The sequence below is a fragment of the Sphaeramia orbicularis genome, chromosome 18 (genome assembly GCF_902148855.1).
Source record: "Sphaeramia orbicularis chromosome 18, fSphaOr1.1, whole genome shotgun sequence".
NCBI lineage: Eukaryota > Metazoa > Chordata > Actinopteri > Kurtiformes > Apogonidae > Sphaeramia > Sphaeramia orbicularis.
Genome location: NC_043974.1, coordinates 21,465,080 through 21,485,789, shown reverse-complemented (window position 1 = coordinate 21,485,789; position 20,710 = coordinate 21,465,080). Strand labels below are relative to the sequence as shown.

At 37.1% G+C, this 20,710-nt stretch overlaps 1 protein-coding gene across 3 annotated transcripts in view; it reads left to right on the top strand.

The window, feature by feature from the left end:
• dock11 (dedicator of cytokinesis 11) overlaps window positions 1-20,710 on the top strand; it is a 91,853-nt gene that overhangs the window by 36,392 nt on the left and 34,751 nt on the right. For 2 of the 3 annotated variants that reach the window (XM_030161632.1, XM_030161634.1), the window contains exons 19-35: window positions 3,157-3,249; window positions 5,524-5,647; window positions 5,817-5,929; window positions 7,742-7,825; window positions 7,912-8,001; window positions 10,030-10,151; window positions 10,235-10,304; window positions 10,398-10,523; window positions 10,879-10,950; window positions 11,728-11,874; window positions 12,064-12,147; window positions 12,540-12,651; window positions 13,054-13,092; window positions 14,055-14,236; window positions 16,482-16,595; window positions 17,223-17,298; window positions 18,928-19,010. In XM_030161632.1, the coding sequence (XP_030017492.1) occupies window positions 3,157-3,249; window positions 5,524-5,647; window positions 5,817-5,929; window positions 7,742-7,825; window positions 7,912-8,001; window positions 10,030-10,151; window positions 10,235-10,304; window positions 10,398-10,523; window positions 10,879-10,950; window positions 11,728-11,874; window positions 12,064-12,147; window positions 12,540-12,651; window positions 13,054-13,092; window positions 14,055-14,236; window positions 16,482-16,595; window positions 17,223-17,298; window positions 18,928-19,010 (1,731 nt within the window). The remainder of the gene's footprint in view (window positions 1-3,156; window positions 3,250-5,523; window positions 5,648-5,816; window positions 5,930-7,741; window positions 7,826-7,911; window positions 8,002-10,029; window positions 10,152-10,234; window positions 10,305-10,397; window positions 10,524-10,878; window positions 10,951-11,727; window positions 11,875-12,063; window positions 12,148-12,539; window positions 12,652-13,053; window positions 13,093-14,054; window positions 14,237-16,481; window positions 16,596-17,222; window positions 17,299-18,927; window positions 19,011-20,710) is intronic. The other variant, XM_030161633.1, reaches the window with a different exon arrangement.

Sequence of the window (20,710 nt, the reverse complement as noted above, 5' to 3'; positions counted from 1 at the left end):
AACAGAGAGGATAATATTATGATAAATGGTGATGAATCATTTAAGAAGGATTAAATAGAGAGAAAAAATTATTTGGGAACTGCCACAAAAGTAGCAGTGGGTCTTTATGGGTTAAAACAGAGTTAAAGATGTAAACTGAGGCTGGCATAAGTCAAAAAGGACCGATAGTAGGGGAATGGAGCAGGAACTGATGCACATTTCTGAGAAAAATGATGATGCTCCTAGTTCATACCTTAAAGATGTCCTCAGAGAAATATGTCCACAGCAGCACATTCAAACATGATGAACTTCCCTATTTATTGCTTTTCACAAAGTGCAGTTGAGGGGCCAGAAAAGGAGAAAGGAAACGCTTTCAGAAGCTGGTTATTATAGCTGGCAGGAGGAGATAATGAATGGTCACTCTTTCTCTCCCTCCTCTCCTCTCTCTTTCTCTCTGGCCACACATGTTAAATATTTGTGGGTGGAAACAGTCATCAAAGCCTGGTGGATTGTTTTTCTTTTCACTTTTCCAGAGGAGAGGAAGGAGGAAGAGAGAAATTCTTTAACTTTGCCCGCCAAAATATTTACACTTGATGCTCTTGATTAAGATGGTCCAGACAGAGATAGGCATGCATTCATGAGTATTATAAGATAATCTCAAATGACGCTTGATGTACAGCCAGGCAGAAAGCTGTTTACAAGCGAAGAGCAGGAGGCAGAAGCCCACCTCTCAGGAGAGTTTATCAGAGCTAAGGAGGAAGCTTCGGGAGGTTCTGGGTTTTAAATTTTGCACCGAGGGGAAATTCTTTCCAAACTTTTGGGAACAGGAACGTGAAATTTCCCAGTGTCTGAACATACACTAATTACTCATCTGCCTAAACTGCTGTCTTTATTTTAATTTACTGCTTGCTCACCAGTCAAACCTCATCATTCATCAGCTCAGTTTTGGTTTATTAAAGAGCTAACCTGAAAAAAGTGTAGGAACCTGAAGCAAGTAGTACACTACAAACAAAAAGTTAAGGATATTTTAAATTTTGGGGCTGTTTTTTTTCATTTGGGATTCTTGCACAGCACGTCTTACTTTTTTGTGTGTGAATTTAATTGAAACACATTTTTTTAATGACCAGACATAGTTTTATTTACAAATGGCAAAAATGACAAAAAAAAGACCAAAAAAAAAAGAAATATCCTTAACTTTTTGTTTGTAGTGTAGCTCTACCTGTTGACACTAAAGCTGAAGTACATGCATGAACAGAACAGTCTCTCTGACTGATAAGATCCCAGTCAGTTCCTCCAGCAATGGTTTGGCCCCCATTGTGAGTTAGGTAATCGGGATTCCCATCAGACCTCCGTTTACTGCTGCTCAGAAGAATGAATGAGTTTTCTTTCTATGGTGGTACTCAAATCATACACCACCCTGCATCACCTTCCGTCTTACCGTACCTTGTGATCTGCAACAGCGAATCTTTGTTGAAATCTGTGTAATCTCCCCCGTTTCTCCGCCCCCATCCCCTGCTTTTTCCAAGCCTTAGCTGAGAATTTGAACCATGTCCTCTCTTTGAGCCTCTGTCGTCTCATCCTCCTGCAGAGGCACCAGCTGTTTTTCTGATTTTTGCTCCTATCAGTCTCAATTTCAGTCATATGGCTCCAGAACTCTGTCCTGCTTTTGGCCAGAGCTGCTCATTATTGTTCATTAGAGATGACTACAGTTGTTAGCATCCTAATTAGAGTCAACCCGGGATTCAGAACAGGTCAAAATCTTCTTCTTCTTCCCTTTTTTTGTCACCCCTCGTTAGAAATATCCTGATCTGGCCATGCCTGACCACTTTACACTTATTTTTTCCCACAGATCTTAATATAATTGTGCTGTTTTTTTTATATAGCAGCCTTGTATCTAGCCATAGAATATCATAGCGTTCATAAACAGGGGTTAAATGCCCTAGGAAGTCTCAAAACCAGACCTTGAGACATCATAAATATTTGACAGATCTTGAAAATGCGTTTCATTTTGTGTTGGGATATGCAATCCCAAACTCTTGTCTTGTTCTTTACCTTCGACAGTTGAAAGAAATGGTGCATAAAGGAGACAGGTATCTTGTCAAGATCCTCCTGGAGGCTAGGAAGAATTCCATAACAAAGAACTGGCTTGAGACTGATGCTCTGTCTTACAAACAATGTCTTTCAATCATAGATGATATACTTGTCATAGAACATCTTACATATAAACTGAAGTTGAAAGAAAAACTCTTTATAAAAAAACTTGGGAAAATGGCTGACATTCAGGGGAAAATATTTACATTTACATTTATGCATTTGGCAGATGCTTTTTTCCAAAGCGACTTACAGGGTAAAACCAAAAATTAAAAAAAAATAAATAAAACAATTAAATAAGTCAAAATATGTCTATTTAGGGACCTAAACACATTCTGACACAAACACAGGCTGTTCTTTTCATTTGTGTTTTTTCTGTTCTTTTGTGTCTTTTCTTGCTCCTCAACCCAAGGAGATTAGATTGTATTATCCTGATAAAAATGAGAAATAAATAAAAGTTGTTAAAAAAAAAAAAAGCATTTCATTTTAGTGTCTGGTTGAAGCGTGCTGCAGCTTGTGTAAGAAAACACTTAAATTAGTAATTTTTGGGAATTTGCAAACTGTAAAAAGCCACTACCAAATGCATAACACAGAATGTGAAGTACATTTTAAGTAGGATTCCTGCAGAAACACCAATAAACAATCCAGCCTTTAATCTACACTAAGTCAAGTTGTTGAAAAAGAAAATTAGCTGTTAGCTCATCACATGTGCAGTCAAAGTTCATTTCTCTGAATTTATTGTTTTTCTGCCAACATCATCCAACACAAGATGGTGCTGTAATTAAAATAACATAAACAGCACTGTGTAAAGCCTGAAAATGTGTATAATTTTTTATGATGAGGCCCCTCACGTCAAGACAGAGCTCATGCGTTTTGATAAAATTTTAGGTTCTGCATTGTACTTTCTCCATTCCTTGTTTAATTTGAGTGTCAAAGATACAAACTTTGAGATGAAAGGTTGCAAACTCACCCCATCTTTTCTCCAAATATTGCCCATAACCACAGATTGCTAAGATCTTACTCATTGTGGTGCCCCGTCATCAAAGGGACAGCGGTTCATGACTGATGTGCTTGTTATCCTTTCAGTGCATCTATGGCAAACCGGGGGATTCGCTCTTCACCGGCAGCACCTATGCAGCCGTCCTGCACCACAATCAGAGTCCAGAGTTCTACGATGAGGTGAGATGACATCCTCTTCATCTCATTTGTCTATTATTCAGTTCAGTTCAGTTTATTTTGAATATACAACAACAAAAAAACAGAAGTAATCCTACTTAGGCCTTAGACTGCAGGGAAAAACATGAAAAACCGTATACATATACATGAAAACAAAGTATGACTTAATTCGCACATTCAAAAAGGAGTGGGAGGAAGTATATAACTTATTTAATCCCACCCCTTCTCCACACAACAGTCTATCCTTTAGCTTCCTATCAGCATAATAAATGAAAAATCTAAATAGTTAACCTCACTTATCATCTTCACATACACATACATACACAAAAGTAAATAAATACATTCATATATCCTTAAAGGCAACACAAAATGAATACACAAAGTAAACAATAAGACAAAGTGAACAACAGCAATCAAAGAAAACATAACTACAAATCAACAAAAAAACAAAAAAAAACAGTAACCATCTGGTAAAACTCAAACACATTCTCCAGTTTTATACTGTGTATAAACCATCTCTTTAAACCTCTTTATATTGACTAATGTTTGGACATACTTTGAGTTCCACCTTCAATCTGTTCCATAATTCAGTTAAAAAATATAGTCATCAGCATATGTATATTTGTTTCTCTTGAATAATACACACTCATTGGCTTATTGTTGCTACATTATATGGACATGAAATTAAACAGTTAAACCAGAGCAACACTGAAGGAGCTCTGTTTACTATGTTATTTTTTTTTTCAGAGGCAGTCTCTGTGTTCAGTGCTTAAATTCCTCAGCCAGTACTGAGATAATCCCATAAATCTGTCTCCGCATAGAGCTGTGAACTCACACTAGTCTGGTAAAACAGTCACATACCCCAATGCACATACACTACATTCAATTAAAGAGTCACAGTCAGGATACAAGTGGAGATATATAGAGCAGAGGGTCCATATGGCCCTGATATCAAAGGGATTAGGATCTTAAGAGTCCCCCTGTGTACCCGAATGTACACACACACACACACACACACACACACACACACACACACACACACACACACACACACAGGCATGCTCACTGAGATTTACCTCACATGCTTCAGCTTCCAATCACCAAAGACACACCACTGTGATAATTAGCAACAGTATTAGTCTGTTTGTTTTGTTTATTATAGAGTGCCACGTCACTCAGCCTAGAGAGCAAAAACTGAATGACACACTGTTTTGTCATAAACCCTTGAGTTGTGATATATAGTCATGACATTCTTCAGCAGTTTGTACAATTTTTGGAATTCAGCTGTTATGTATGTGTCATTTCCTGAGACAGAATGAGCTTGTGCAAGTCACAGGAAAATGCATTTCTGTGCTCATGCCGCCCCCTTGTGGACAAAATGTTTTCAGCCGTGGCTTAGATGGCTGGAAAGTCGGTTGGGGAGTCGGCTTGTGACCAGTAGGTCGCCAGTTCAATTCCCTGGACTGGTGGAGAGTTGTTGGCTGATGTGCCCTTGAGCAAGGCACTTAACCTCCCCATTTGCTCCCCGGACGCCTGATATGGCAAGCCCACTGCTCCTAGTAGGCAGTGTGTGATGCACGTGTGCATGATCTAGTGATGGGTTAAAGGCAGAAGTCAAATTTCGGTGTGTTGCATGTTTGTGTGTGAACCTACTGACAAAAATAAAGGTTCTTCCTCTTCTTCTTCTTCTTCTTCTTCTTCTTCTTCTTCTTCAAAATGTTTCAGTAGAATGTGCAAACACAGCACAACTCCCCTCCCTAAACTCATGGGTGGGAATAAAATGGAATAAATGTTTTATTAGGACAGCAACCGACAGAGTAAAATAAATAAAAGTGGTCATGTAACTAAAACTATTTCCCTAAATTATGTGAATTCACACACAATTTATGAAACACAGAAGGAATCAGGCTGAGGTACAGAGTCCACTGATATCGCCAAGGTGGTAGTATGACCACAGCAGCAACAAACACAGAAACAGTTTCATTGCTTCTTGCTGCTGCGACTGTGTGGAATTCCAAAAAGGCCTGAGTGATGGTTTGGTTTTGGTTTGGTATGTAAACAAACAGACGGCTTGTGATAGAGTACACTTCGAAGTTGTTCACTGTGAGAAAAGTGATTTAGATGCGTTAGCATGGAAGGACTTATGGATTAAATCTGAAGAATAATTAGTGATGAAAGTCATACGCTGCTTTAATGAATTTAATGACCTAACTGTTCAGCATGAGTAGTGACATGATGCTGATAATTTAAGCCAATGATTTATTTCATTTGATGCAGGTAAAAATTGAACTGCCTGTTCACGTGCATGAGAAGCACCACATCCTCTTCACCTTTTATCATATTAGCTGCGAGTCCAGCACCAAGGCCAGCAGCAAGAAAAGGGAGGGAGTGGAGTCACTGGGTAAGTCTGCATTTAGAATTAATGAAACAAAACATAATTTTTATTAAAAAATAGTGTGATTCAAAGTAGTTGCTGATACTGTTTGCACTTTTCACACCTTTGTGTATTTGTGTTTGTTGAGGCTGTCCATAGTCAGACTGTACCATTGTTGTACTTTCTTGTGTTCTAGTTGGCTATTCCTGGATGCCGTTGCTGAAGGATGGGAGGATGCAGTCTGTAGATGTCCATCTGCCTGTCGCTGCCACCCTTCCTCCTGGATACCTCTGTCAGGACACCAGGAAGGTTTGTATACTCTCAACCTCCAAACGCGTAGAACCTAGAATTTTTGTCCTAGTTCCCAAAATGAATTTTTCTCTCCATTTAACCTTTTCTACGTGATTTATCACCATTTATTATAATATTATGTTCCACATTTTGCATTTTAAGTGAAAATCTCGGTGAATTTTCCTCAATTTAATTCATGATCATGTAGATGTTAATAAAAGCTCAGAGTAAATTCAAAGCTTATTATATCAAAACAGAAAAAAATGAGGTAAAGTGACTTATTCAGCAAAAACAAGGATCTTAAAAAATTCTCATTTGTCAAACTACATGGGTTTTATTGGGGATTTCATGTTGTAGAACAGTGTTTCTCAAATGGGGGTACATGTACCCTCAAGGGTACTTGGAAGAAGCCCAGGGAGTACTTAAAATTTTTTGGAAAAATACATTAAATAACTCATCATGTACCAAATGCAAAATAAATAATGATAATTAATATTGAATTATAAAACACAATAAATACATTCATATAATAAAATTGATGCTCCTCACCATATTTCATTTCAATATTTTTATTTCTCATACTATTATCGTCTGTCATCTTGTTTAAGCTTTGGTAACATTTTTAGAATATTTTCATTTTATATTATTCAAGGTGAGTTTATTTGAGTAATAAAGTAAATATTTTTGTTGATGAAAGGTTCATTTATTCATTTATGACAATTTAATTTATTTTTCTTATCAATGAAAGAGGGCACTTTTCAGTTTATATTTTGCACATAACATTTGCTTATAAAGATTTGTTATTTTTAGTATATTAAAGTTGTTTGTTTACAAAGTTTTAAAAATTAAAAGACACCTTTGGCACAGGAATACATTTTTCCTAATTTTTTTCAATCAAAAATGCTGAAGTGACAGTGTGGGGTACTGAGCTAAAAATATATTCCAGGGGATATTCCACTGTAAAAACTTTAAGAGCAACTGTTGTAGAAGATGACTGTTTCCACGTTCTCTACAGAGCCTCTGAACGCCCAAATGGGTCATATGTAATGACCATGAAAATCTGAGAAACAATATTTTATTTACCTGAATTATTTCAATGAATGGATACAAATAGTGGTTCTAAAAGTATTACACATTTTAGATTAGTAGATGCTGTTTAGGAATTACAGTTGACCCATGAAGACCCAAACATTCACTATTAACCAGAAGCATCTACTGATCTAAACTGTATAATACCTATTGATCCACTACTCCTATCAGTCCATGTAAATAACTGGTGAAAATGCAGTTTGTGATCTTTTCATGGTCATCAGATAAGACCCATTTGGACATTCAGAGGCTCTGTAGTTACCATGGAAACACTGTCATCTTCTACGACATTAATTTACCAGTAAAACCCATTGAGTTTGATAAATGACAGTGGATGGAGACACTGGGTTTATGTTCAGTTAATGAGAGACTGAACTGAAAAAGTCAGCTTTTCTGCAGTTTTCTCTTTTTTTATATAATAACCCTCAACTGTAATCGGAGCTTTTATGAACATTTACACAATCAGTGAATTGAAAACAGTACAATACCTGATTTATACTGATAAAATGCAAAATACAGAGGATAATAGAATAAATGGTAATAAATCACTGAAGAAAGGTTAGATATGACAAAATTTCATTTGGGAACTGACACAAAAATAATGTGGGACTTTATGGGTTAAACCAAGAAACAGGTCTTCTAAACCTTCTTAGACGCTAATATGCAGTTCTTTTAAAGTCTCTCTGCTGTTATTGATGTGAATCCAGATCATGTTATAAAATCCTGTTTGTCTGATTTCAGTCCCAACCAGATATCAAATGGGTGGAAAATGCAAAAACACTGTTCAAAGTGAGGACTCATGTAGCATCAACAATATATGCTCAGGTACAACACATTCTACTTCTACATACTTCTTGCTTGTTTGTATAAATAGCGTGAATGACATTAACGTTGCATTATTTCCTATGAAGGACCTGCATCTACACAAGTTTTTCCAGCACTGCCAGCTGATGAGGACAACATCAGAGGGCAACCCAGCAGAACTTATCAAATACCTGAAGGTGAGATGGCACACACAGCGGTTTGAAACCAGAGATCAGCTTACAGATATATATATGATTAACAGTAACACACTCTAAAAAACAACTCAGGATCTTGTAATGGTTGTGGCTGTGGTTTCATATCAGAGCTGAGAGGTTTAGAATTGCACTATCAGCCTTCATCGACTGTAAAGCCTGCAGTTCTCAAAGACATTTAGGATTTTAGATTGTATAAAGTTCTCGGAGGTGCTGTTTTAAACTTAAATGATGTGTTCAGACCAGTAGTTTGTGTTGAATATTTCGCCTATTTCTAATGCGCTGGTCTACAGTATTTCCACAGTGTAAGGGTTTGTTGTTACTGTTGCATTTTTAATGTTGATAAAACAATGACAACAAAGGGTTTAGAATTTGGAGCCATCTGTTATTGCTGCAACTGGGGGCATGTGCCATTTGTTTTATAAATTTGAGACTCTTTTGTGCCGAAACCCAAAGCAGTTCTGTCATTTAAAGGAGCTGATTTCACCTTTAATCAGCAGAAGTTTCAGTTAAATGTCCGGTATGTAATCTTAAATAGTGAGGTTGTGGATTGTACTTCTTTGCCCTCAGTTTAACATTTCCTATCGTAGCTGCTAAAAAGCAAAATTCCCTCTTGAGATAGTAGTTGATAGCAATCCTAACCATGTTAAAATGAAACAGCAGAAGAAGGGGTCATCGGTTTTAGCTGCTATAGAACCATGACAGTGCAACATTCATGACATGAGGTATGACAGCTCTTTCTAAGCTAATGAAAACACAGTGTTTCTTATTTTTGGCTTTTATACTTTAGTGAAAATATAATTATGCATATTGTATTCTGATAAGAGTAATTAGAGCCACCTAAATTTTAAGCACTGGACTGATCTATCAAGACAGCATTGACTATGGGAATGGTTAATATTGATCTAAAGCTACAGATACACTATTCTGTTTCTCTACTCTTGATTTTATTTTTATTCTTATTGCTTCTATCATGCATTTTGATCTTAAAACTATCAATTTTTTTTTATCCTTTGCACTGGAAATGAAGGAATGTTGTTAAGGAATGGAATTACATCTTTTTAACTTAATTTGTTGTATTAATTAATTGTATTTATTCTATTTATTTTACCTTAGAGAGGAAGGTGCATAGATTAGGTGTATTACATAACTGTGATTATGCTGACTCCAAAATCTTGTGACTGTGTTTTGTTTACTATATGTGTCCAAATGTGAGCGTGGCAATGTGTAGCACTTTTGTCCAAAACAAATTTCTGACACTATCAGCTGGCTTGAGTCAAGTTGAATAAGGCTGGTTTACGTAATTACATTAGTTTTTTTCCTGCTGTTCTATAAGGGTTTGTGAATCGTGGATCTGAACTATGTTTAGAAGTTTAGAACAATCCATGACCATTTGGGATGCAACAGTCTATAAAATTTTAGTAAAGCTGAATTCACTTTGTTTTACATTCATCACATGTGGCAAGCCTCAAGGTTCCATTTTAGTACCCTTTTTTTTTTTTTTACATTTCCCTCTGGGATTCCTAACTATCCTAAGCTGACATCATGTTATTTTACTTGACTCATTTTAAGATGTACAGTCTCAGAAAAAATTATTAAACCATCAAAAGTCATCAAAGACAATCAAGTATTAACTCCTGTGTGTATCATGTGACTAAAACAGACAAAAGAAAACATGGAATGCCTAAAAGCACTGTGTTTGTCAGTACAATGCCATAGATATTGATGTAAGAACATAAGCGATTTTGGTTATTATCAAGCAAACATGGAAAATGGCTAGATATCAGCTCTGAAATTAAACTCTTATGAGCTATTTTTGTTGTTATCATTATATGTGCCTTTAATGGTACAAGACATTAAAATGACCAAGCAACTGAAGAAAGCAATAATTTTTTTTCGTGACTGTACAATCATATTTTCCATCTTACTGTTGAAGATAAAAATATGTCACAGCTGTGTTGATCCGTATTGCACTTTCTTTATTTATATTTTGCTCCCTCTGTCCTCTCTCAGTGCCTGCACGCTATGGAGACACATATCATCGTGAACTTCCTGCCTACTATACTGATGCAGCTGTTTGAGGTGCTCACAGCAGCCACCAAAGAAGCCCATGATATTGCTGTTAACTCGCTGCGGTCAGTTGGTCACTTGTGTGAAATGATGTGTTTTATTACTGATGAAATGCTTATAGAGTATCTCTCCTGTCCTCCACTCGTAGTGTGATCATACATATAGTCTCCAGATGTCACGAGGAGGGGCTGGAACACTACCTGCGCTCTTTTGTTAAGGTATTAAACCGGCACAAATTATTTGATGAGACATGCGATTAATTTGTCACTTTCTGTTTAATTTGAATCTTCTGTTTGTATTTTTGTACTCAGTATGTGTTCGTTACCAACCATCCTGCATCAGGAAACTCAGCGACCACCCATGAGGTGTTGGCTACTGCAGTCACCGCCATCCTGAAGCAAACTGCTGATTTCAACACCAGCAATAAACTACTCAAAGTGTGTACTTGGCCTTTTTATCTACTCTATGTAGACAGACAAATCGATCAAGTAGTAGTACTGATAATGACCAGCAGGTAGCATACTCAGCTATTGGATGACTGTGTAGCCCATAAAGCATGCACATAGGCAGTTGAATAATTGAAGTTTATTGTGACTTTTATAGGTTAACAGGTTCAGAACTTGACCTAAAAAAAACTGAAAGCAGTTACTGTATTTTCCACTTCCTTGTACCTCGTACATGACACATTCTGTCTGCAAATTTTGTTCTTTTATTTTCCTTCCTTTTTTGTTACCTTGTGGAAAATACCATTGACAGTGTTATCCTCATCCTCCTTTTTTCTCTCTGCTCTAGTATTCATGGTTCTTCTTTGAAACTATGGCCAAATCAATGGCTCAGTACCTGCAAGAGGGCAACCGGATAAAGGTTGGTTTTATTATCTAGCACCATATAAAGAGTGTGCAGATTTAACCCTTTCATGCACAGTGGTCACTACAGTGGACAGTTATTCTACAGCTGTTCTCTTGTATATTCATGGATTTTGTTGTTTTACTTGCATATCAACCAACACAGTGGATACTTACGCACCATCCGATAATACACTGCAATTCATACCGTTACTGTAACTTTCCTGTTCTTGATAAACCTGATCCGCAGAAACATATTTCAGAGTAAATCAATTGTTAGTTGTCATTAGACTGTAATTAACAGTTTGTTTGTTTTTTTAAGTTGTTGCGTTTTGTTGTTTTTTGCATATTATTTGAGTGAGTAATAACTACTATTATAGTATGTTAAAATGTGAGAAAACATCAGATTAGCAACATTAAAAAAACATTTATTTCAGAGTTTTCACACAGTATGACAGTAAATGCATGTTTCTTTGCTTCAGAAATGAAACGCATGGTGTCCAGCTGAGTAGACATTTTTGTAACTCCATGAGAAATAGGTTCATAAAAAAAAAAAAAAAAATCAATCACATTGTTTTTTCATGCCTAAAGAGGAATAAAAACACTCAGGAAAAAAAATCTTGATTAAGGTTCTCATAATTCGTACATGAAAGGGTTAATTTGTTGTATTACTAAACAAAGGTCAAAATGGCTATTACTGCCATGTATCTCAAGCAAATTTCTACCACACTTTGACTTTAATGCCACTCAGTTTTTTGTATTTGTCATCATACATTTATCTGAAACGTATCTTCAGATGCCGCGGGCCCAGCGTTTCCCTGACAGTTTCCACCAGGCACTCCAGTCTTTGGTGTTGTCCATCATGCCCCACATCACTATCCGCCACATGGAGATCCCAGAGGAGGCTCGTTGTATCAACATAAGCCTGGCCAATTTCATCAAGGTCTGATTTTAGATACTTAATATAAAAGCAGCTCCATTTAACTAATACCTGTTTAATTAAGTCAAATCATACAATACTGAGAATCAATTTATTTGCTCTACACTGGTATAAACTAGGCAAAACAGTCTTTGGGTTTTGTTTATTTAACAGCATGTATCCTAATTTCTCTCCTCTCCTTTGTCATCTCAGCGGTGCTTGACCTTCATGAACCGGGGTTTTGGCTTTGGTCTGGTCAATCACTATATGTGTCATTTCAGTCTCAAGGATCCCAAGGTATATGCAGTGACTCAACAAGTGCACATTAATACTCAGGACAAAAGCTACACATTGTAATTTTGCTAAAATACATGGGAATTACTGAAACACTTCATGTGGGCACATAATATACAGTAAAAACATGCATATTTTAACTGACAAACAATTACTTAGGCACGGCTTGCTGCGATTCCTCAAGTTTATGTTGTGTAATGCATTTAATCTGAGTGTATCAGGTACCTCTCATGCTATCTCTGCTTGTGTTGGCACTACATTTGACTAGCAAATTAAACCAGCACAGCCACCCAACAGACAAACCCATTACCTGCTACTAAATAAATGTACTTAAGCAAGAAACAGTTGTCATAAAGTTGCCCATGTGTGACCCTGATGTATGTGTTTTGCTTCAGGTACTGACGGAAATGAAGTTTGATTTCCTGATGACTGTGTGTAACCATGAACACTTCATTCCTCTTAACTTGCCCATGGCTTTTGGGCGCACCAAGCTGCAGAGGGTACAAGGTGAGTGTCACGTAATATTCAAATGCCACATTCTGCTTTCCATTAAATGCATTATGCTTCCTACCACACAAGTAACCACTGACTAGCTTTCACATGACCTCAACCCCTTTCTCACCTGCATCCACCATAGTGATCCCCTCGATTAACCTGTTGTTTTTCACATCCATAACCATACTCAGGACTGTAAATAAGCACCAGGCCAATCAAGCCTATATCTAACCTGGACTGGCACATGTTTATCCAGCACTTGTTGACATTACTTATATTACACAGCCAAAATGTGAGAAGCAAACAACAATATGCTCTGGAAATGCCGCATGGATTGTTTTAAAGTTTTACTCCCAATTTCTTTATTTTTACTCCCGCCTTCCCTTCTGTTTTTTGTGTTTTGCTTGTGGTCAGATTTTATTCCGTATGCGACGGAGCTTTTTGGCCCTGTAGGTAGGTGACGCTCACCGCACCATACTGTGCATCAACGCCACCGTGTTTGCTGCCGTGTGCAAACACCTGCATATGACCTACTTGCACTGTCCTGCACTAACCCGCTTTCCTGTCAGCACCGTTTCTCATTGGATACCCGATCACTCTGACTCACACTCAGCCCACTGCAACTTCTAGTCTAATGCCATCATTAGTCTGCTGGGTGATACTGTACATCTGTATGCTGTAGGGGAGAGGAGCTTGGCTTTGTTGGAATCAACTGGCCCTCTTAATGCATAATTGAGTGATGCACCAGACAGAAACATCTTTCATAATGCTGGTTTTCTCTCTTGCGATATGTTTGTCTGTCGTCACTGCCTCTCTTACTCCTATCTCTTTTTTTGCTGTGGGTCTGCCTGTCTGTCTCTGATATTAGATAGGATAATTGCACATGGTTTCTCAATTCAAAGCTGCATTGAATGTCTTTATATTAACACAGCCTTACAACAAAATCTTGCGTCATTGTTTCTTGTGAAACAAACTTCTCATTGGCAACATTGTCATGAGCACGTATCTGATCCTGTTGATGAATTATTTATTGAAAAGTCCCTTTTGTTTCCTTTGAAGTGACAGTGTAATTGTCTGACTGTTATGTCATGTGATGTTGCTGAGTTTTTGCAACCTGTATGATCATCCAACTATCATTTAATAACTTTACCATAGGTTGCTTGTGTTTGTGGGAGCAAAATTCATCAAAATGTACATTGGTGATTTATATTTTTTTCGTTTTAAAGATCTTGTCTAAGAATTTCATGCTACTAGATGATGAAATTACAGCTTTCATAAGATCTGTTATCAAATTTAGTATTAGCAATTTTCTGGTCAGTACCTTTAGTCTAGCCTTGTCCCAATACCCATAGTGATGTCAGCATCAGTTTAAGTTACGCTAATGCATTGTCAATTCCTTTCTGGCCCAACCATAGAACAAAGCCTGGAGTTCAGTCTGACGGAGGAATATTGCCGCAACCATTTCCTTGTTGGTCTGTTGCTGAGAGAAGTGGCTGAGGCGTTGCAGCAAGGGCCTGAGGTCAGACAGCTGGCCGTGAGCGTTCTCAAAAATCTTCTTATAAAGCACGCCTTGGATGATCGCTACACAGCATTCAAGGTGAGGGATGGTGGGACTCCCCTGGATGATGGGAAAGAAAAGAGACAAGCTGAAATAAGAAAAACACACAGAAAAACAAATGATAGTGGTATGTGGACATTGAGTAACTATGGCAGACGAGTCAGAAATATAAAAAGAAACTCCATGGAAATTTGGTCAAAGATCAACAAGACATTTAATCTATTATTAGAACATCTTAATTCATTTGTTTTCAACACATTCCAGGTCTAATAATTGTTTTAATCTTAATGCAGCAGTTTACACAGTTTTATCTTGTTTCCCGACTTTCTGAAAGTTCTGTAGTATGAGACAATGAGTATGTCTGAGGTCTAATTTATTATCAGACGTGGTTCCATTTAGACCACATTAACTGAAAATGTGTACAGGAAGAAATGCGTGCTATGGCACAGACTGCCCATATCAATTCCAAGTTGTTCACTTTATATTTTTACCCAGTACAAAACTTGTCTGAATGTGCAAGAAACTTTTTTGCACATGCCATGTGTGGCTTACCATATGAGAATAATATTTACATAATTCTGCCTGTTGTGTCTGTGCTTCGGATGCATTTCCTAGGAAATAGAAAGTGTAGCAGTGTAGATATAACACACGCAAACAATATCTTCACTGACTGAATAGCATGAATAGGAGCATGAACATGCTCTTCAACTACAACTTCAGTGTTTCCACATTAAAAGTTAAATGTGTATTTTGCAGATTTTAGAGGCATGTATTTGCTGAAACTGATTATAATATTTATATATGTATATATGAACATGATATGTCAATAGATTCAGTAGAGATCAGAAAGTAAGTGAGTGTTTTAGACCTTGAAGTTGATGTGTTGAATGCAGCAAACTGTGCATCCTTAAGGATGTGAGCAGTCTTGACAACAGCCAGATTGATGATGGTGACAGCTGGGTCAGAGAAATGGGTAGACCAGTAGTTCCCAACCTTTTTTGGCTTGTGACCCCATTTTGACATCACAAATTTCTGGCGACCCCAGACATTCAAAACTTTGACATTTTTTTGCTAAAATTAATTTGTTTTTCATCATGTAACAGTTTGCTATGCTATGTTGCAAATAAACGTTAATTTTACATGACATTTAGTCTATATAATATATACTATTATGGACGGAGGTAGAAAAGCCAGGTGTAGATTACTGCACAAAGTGAGAATTTGATTTTCCTTGGTCAGGATATGTACAGTCAGCCCAGCTTGGATTTACAAGGCTACAAATTAATACTGAACAAACAATAACTCAAACTATGAATTATGAAAGAGCTGCAGCATCTTAAACCGACCACAATAAACATTTGAAAGATAAACAGTACCACAGTGCTTCAGTTTCAGCTTCAGACTTTGTCATGTCTTTTATGGATTGTGATTGTATTTTTTAGCAGCAATTGTTTTTTTTTTTTAATCAATTACTAGAAATATCAGACGACCCCGTTTGAATTCCAGGCAACCCCACGTGGGGTCGCAACCCCAAGGTTGAGAAACACTGGGGTTGACCATTTTGCAGCCTCCAAAGCATCAGTTTCAAAGACTAAATGTTCACTACGAATATATTCCACCCTCTGAAAGGTACCTTTGTAATGAAATAATCAACATTCTTACCACTTCACCAGTCAGTAGTCAGAATGTTATAGCTGATCAGTGTTTTCATTAAAGAATTGAAAATAACTGAGGGAGACAGTCCTCTTCTCCAGAGAGTATTATACATTTTACAGCCATGTTTCTACCGTCGCCTGGAATGTTGCCTTTCCATGTCCTTTTTATTGTTTTGTGGCCTCTGTAGATTCTCCTTACTCAGTTTGTCATTCTCTACAGCTTCATCTGTAGATGCCAATAAATCCTAAATGCTGCACCTTTACTCTTTAATGTGGCACTAGATACAAATTTGACAGATGTCACCCTCCTTAATTTAACGTTTGCTTTTACCCACAGCTAGATATCAGCGTCTGTTATGCAAATTAGCCAGTAATGCATTTCGAATGCAGGCGCCACTGATAACGTCTGCGGACAGATGGCTTTTGAGTCGCGTGTTTAGGGCAGAAAACCAGTATGTATCATTTTCATCTGTCCTCTGTTGTTACAGTAATGTTAGATTAGGGTGTGTTACATTATTGTCTGCCTCCTTAAAGTGACACGCATCATGTCACAGCATTGTTGACATCTGTTTCTGCTTGTCATCTGTTACGTTTTAATAAAAATCTTAAACAATCCTGTTATGTTCTAGAACCAGCAGGCCAGGATCTGTTTGCTCTACCTGCCACTGTTTGAGCTGCTCTACCAGAACTTAAAGCAGCTCTCTGCCCAGCCATATACCTCCAGCCCTGGACTCGGCCTTAATGTAAGTCCTTTTGCAACCCAGTACAGTCCTTTTGCCCTGAGTACAGATGGATCTTAAAGCATAGAAGTACACAGGTGTAGGTATAATCAAACCCATAGACTGGAAGATTTTATTTGATTTTTAAAGTATATTTAGCTTTTAGTTTACCTTGAAGTTACCCTTTCCTGTTTTTAATTGCTGTTGCTTGCGAGTGTACCATCAGGATTCTTACCTAATCTTGTTGTACTCTGTGAAAGGCTAATAAAGGAATCTAGGGGAACTCAGATCCCCGGCAAGACTAACCCCTCTTCTCCTTTCTCAGTTTGAACATCCTTTTTTACATCTTTGTGAAGGACATATGAAATGAGAGGAGTTGAAGCAACAGGAATTTCTCAAAATACAACATTCTCACTCTCAGTGCCATCATAATATGAGCTAAATGTAGTTTTTATTTAACATATAGATGTTTGATTGCTTATTTGTCCATCTTAAATAGCTACAACAACTTATTAACAAGGAAACATTTGTTGAGTCATGTCGCTGTTAGCCTTCAGTATGCTTAACTAAACCCTAAAACTGAACATACTTACAAAGTTTGCATATTTAAACCAGCCCACTTCCCCTTTTCTCCATCATGTGGTTTTCTAGGGCTCCAGAGATGACCTGATATCAACCGGTTCCACAGACAGCAGGAGAATCAGCACTGCAGTCGATAGAGACCATGGTGAGCTACAAAATGCAGACACTGTGCAGTACATATGGCATCTGACCGCTTCCTGTTTACAGATATCCATTATCATCACCTCAGGGGCCCCAGCTAGATAGCAATGTTTATTTTATACACAACATGGTCCATTAGAACCACTCTCTCTGAAAGGTGCAGCTGTGTGCCAGACGTGTGTCACTCACTGTTTATTTCCTCTTGGGATTCAGCACCACATACATTAAGCACTTCCCTTTGTTATTTTCTGATGCTGAAAGAAATATATGGATAAAATTCACTGTAGAATGTGATGAGATAGTTTAACTATAATTCTTTGATGAAAACATGAAAAATGATTTGATTCAAGTTAAGATACTTAAGTATTAATTGTCAAATTAACTTGGTTAATTAAAACTGAGAGTATCAATTGTATTCAGTTAATTTAACTTAATGTAACATATCTGAAGTAAGACTAACTTAAATTTCTGTTGCTAGTAATTCTTTAGACTCTAGTCAGCATTATTAAAACTATTTGGTTAGTTCACTTTAACCTGCAGGAGTTTGTGTAATGTGGGTTCTGCCTCCTCATGTATGATATTTGCATGTACGTATTAGGGTAACACAGGGATGATTGTCAACCCTAAAATCTACTTTACGCATGGTGTTAGAACTTCACAAAGCAAAAAGGGTATTAAATAAAACACAGCATGTAAATTTGTGCAACAAACATAATTGGGCAGAACCACTGTGTTACTGTATGATAGAACATGGTTTTTAAAGTATCCATCTGTCCGTCTATCTATCATCCATCCATGCATGCATCCATCCATCCATACATAACATATATAGATACTATGTGTGTTACCAGTATACTATTTGTACTTCATGTCTTACATTTGTTCCTGTAGACTGTCTTGTGTGTGTGGATGGGTTATTAACCCATAAAAACCCAGTGCTACTTATTTGGCAGTTATCAAATTAATTTTTCTTTCTGTTTAACCTTTCTTAAGGGATTTATCACAATATTGTCTTCACTATTTTTCTTTTTTTTTTCAGTGAAAATCAGGTATTATCCTATATTTAATTTTCTGATCATATACTTTAATCATCATGCTGAAATTACATTTGAGGGTTATCATACCAAAAACAGAGAGAACTTGAAGAAAAAATGACTTTTTCAATCAAATTTATCATTAACTGAACATAACCCAAGTGTGTCCATCCACTGTTTTTGATCCACCTCCATGGGTTTTACTGGTGAATCAATGTTATAAAAGATGACAGTGTTTCCACGTTTGCTATAGAGCCAAATTAGCCATATCTGATGACCATGAAAAGATGATAAACTGCATTCACATGTATTAATAGGATTGGTGGATCAGCAGGTATTAAACATTTTAGATCAGTAGATCCTTTTGACCACTAGTGGATATTTGGGTCTTTATGGGTTAATTTCCATTTACTGTTTTTGAGGAATTAATGATTTTAAGATTTGTCAGGTTCAAATTTGGGCCTAATTAAAATAATGTTTACATTGCATTTCCGGTTTTGTTTTATGTTTTACTGAAATGGTGATGACAATACTAATTCATGTGTCAGCACTAGCGCATCCGGTAGACATAAATAGTTTGCATCCTCTGTTTGCTACAGGTTTGCTACAGAACGGCCATGTGAGGAGAGAGGACTCCAGGGGCTCTCTGTTTTTGGATCCAGGAACCCCAGACAGCATTGAGGTGAGAACATGTCACATCAGCAGACCCACGATATTAACATGAATAATGTACATTAGTCTGAGCTCAGCCTCCTATATAGTTCCTTTGCAGCAGTTTGTCTATTTAGAGTATCCTCCTCTATGTGTGATTTTATCAAGTATTACAGATTTCTACAGTATATTGTAAATTTGTCCAAAAAAGCCAGAAAACTTAATTATAGTTTATCTAAGTCCTTGCTGTTTTAATTGTATCTTGCCTTGGTCCTTAGTGCTCTATTGTCAAATCAGATTTATTTATTTTATTACCTCTACCAAAGAGGTTATGTTTTGGCCGGCGTTGGTTTGTCTGTCTGTCTGTCTGTCTGTCCATCCGTGTGTAAGATAACTCAAAAAGTTATGGATGGATTTGGAGGAAAATTTCAGGAAATGTTGATACTGGCACAAGGAACAAATGATTAAATTTTGGTGGTGATGGAGGTGACACTGATCTGCCTGAGGTCTGCGCTCTCCGAGTGCTTTTCTAGTTATTATTTGTTTTTTTGTTTTTTTTCTTTCTGTATCTCTATTTTCATTACACTTCAAATGTCTTAATCTTTTTGTTTATTTTGTTTCAGATATTTGCAATAGTTCTGTTTCACCATTCCACCACGTCTTCTAATGTATTTCTGTATTGCTCTTCTGTAATATTTTCCCATTCTTGATATGTAAATTTGCTTTGTACCAAAAAAAAAAAAAGTATTCTCTTCTTGGATGTAGAAAGTACAGATCTTTGTGTTAAGTTTAGGAGTGAAAGGAAAAAGTTGTCAAAAATAAATACTCAAGTAAAGTACAGATTAGTGCTGTCAAACGATTAAAATGTTTAATCATTTTGCATGAGGACACCAACTCAAGAACGAAGGGAATATAAATGCACTTAGTGTTTTTGTCACAAGCTGGACACCGCGTTAGCCAAAGTGCTAGCAGAATTCCCAACTAAAGTATGCTTCACGTTAATGTGGTATTTTAAGCCAGAAGTGCTTTGGTGAAAAGAAAACTCCTTCCTGCAGAGTATGTCGGTCGGCTGTTCTGTCTTTTTGTACTCATATTTCCATCCAGAGGACCAACATGTTGTTTACTCTCTTCTGTCTTTATGGGTTGATTCTGTTGCCTGTCACTACTGGATCAACTGCCCATTTGAGCATGTGCGACCCTAACTCTACTTGGACAAACTGCCCGAAGTGCATTGTCAGAGACGTTCAGAGTCATTCTGTGCTGCAGATAGGTTAATTGCATTAAAATTTTTAATCAGATTAATCATGATGATGGATTAATCTGCGTAAACGCATTCATTTTGACAGCCCTAGTACAGATGCAAATTTTTTGTTCTTTTTACTTCCCATGTCTGGATCTATTTACATTGTTGGAACCTGCAACAGTTTCATTCACAGTCAGTGATTACATGCCATATGGACATTCACTGTACATTTTCTTTGAAGCAAGTTCTCACAAATTGTTGCTTTGCACAATCATCGTGTTCATCTTGAACAGATTCCCAGTGTTCTCAGTGTGACATGTCTGCTGCTTTTGAACACAGCATCAAGATAACAAACAGTGTACTGTTCCCACTGTGCGACTATGGCTCATTTATTCCACAGTATCTCAATTAATCATCATCAAACATATGCCAAAAACCACCACAGTGTCAATGTTGTCCTGTAGCATTTTGATCGGGCCCACCCACAC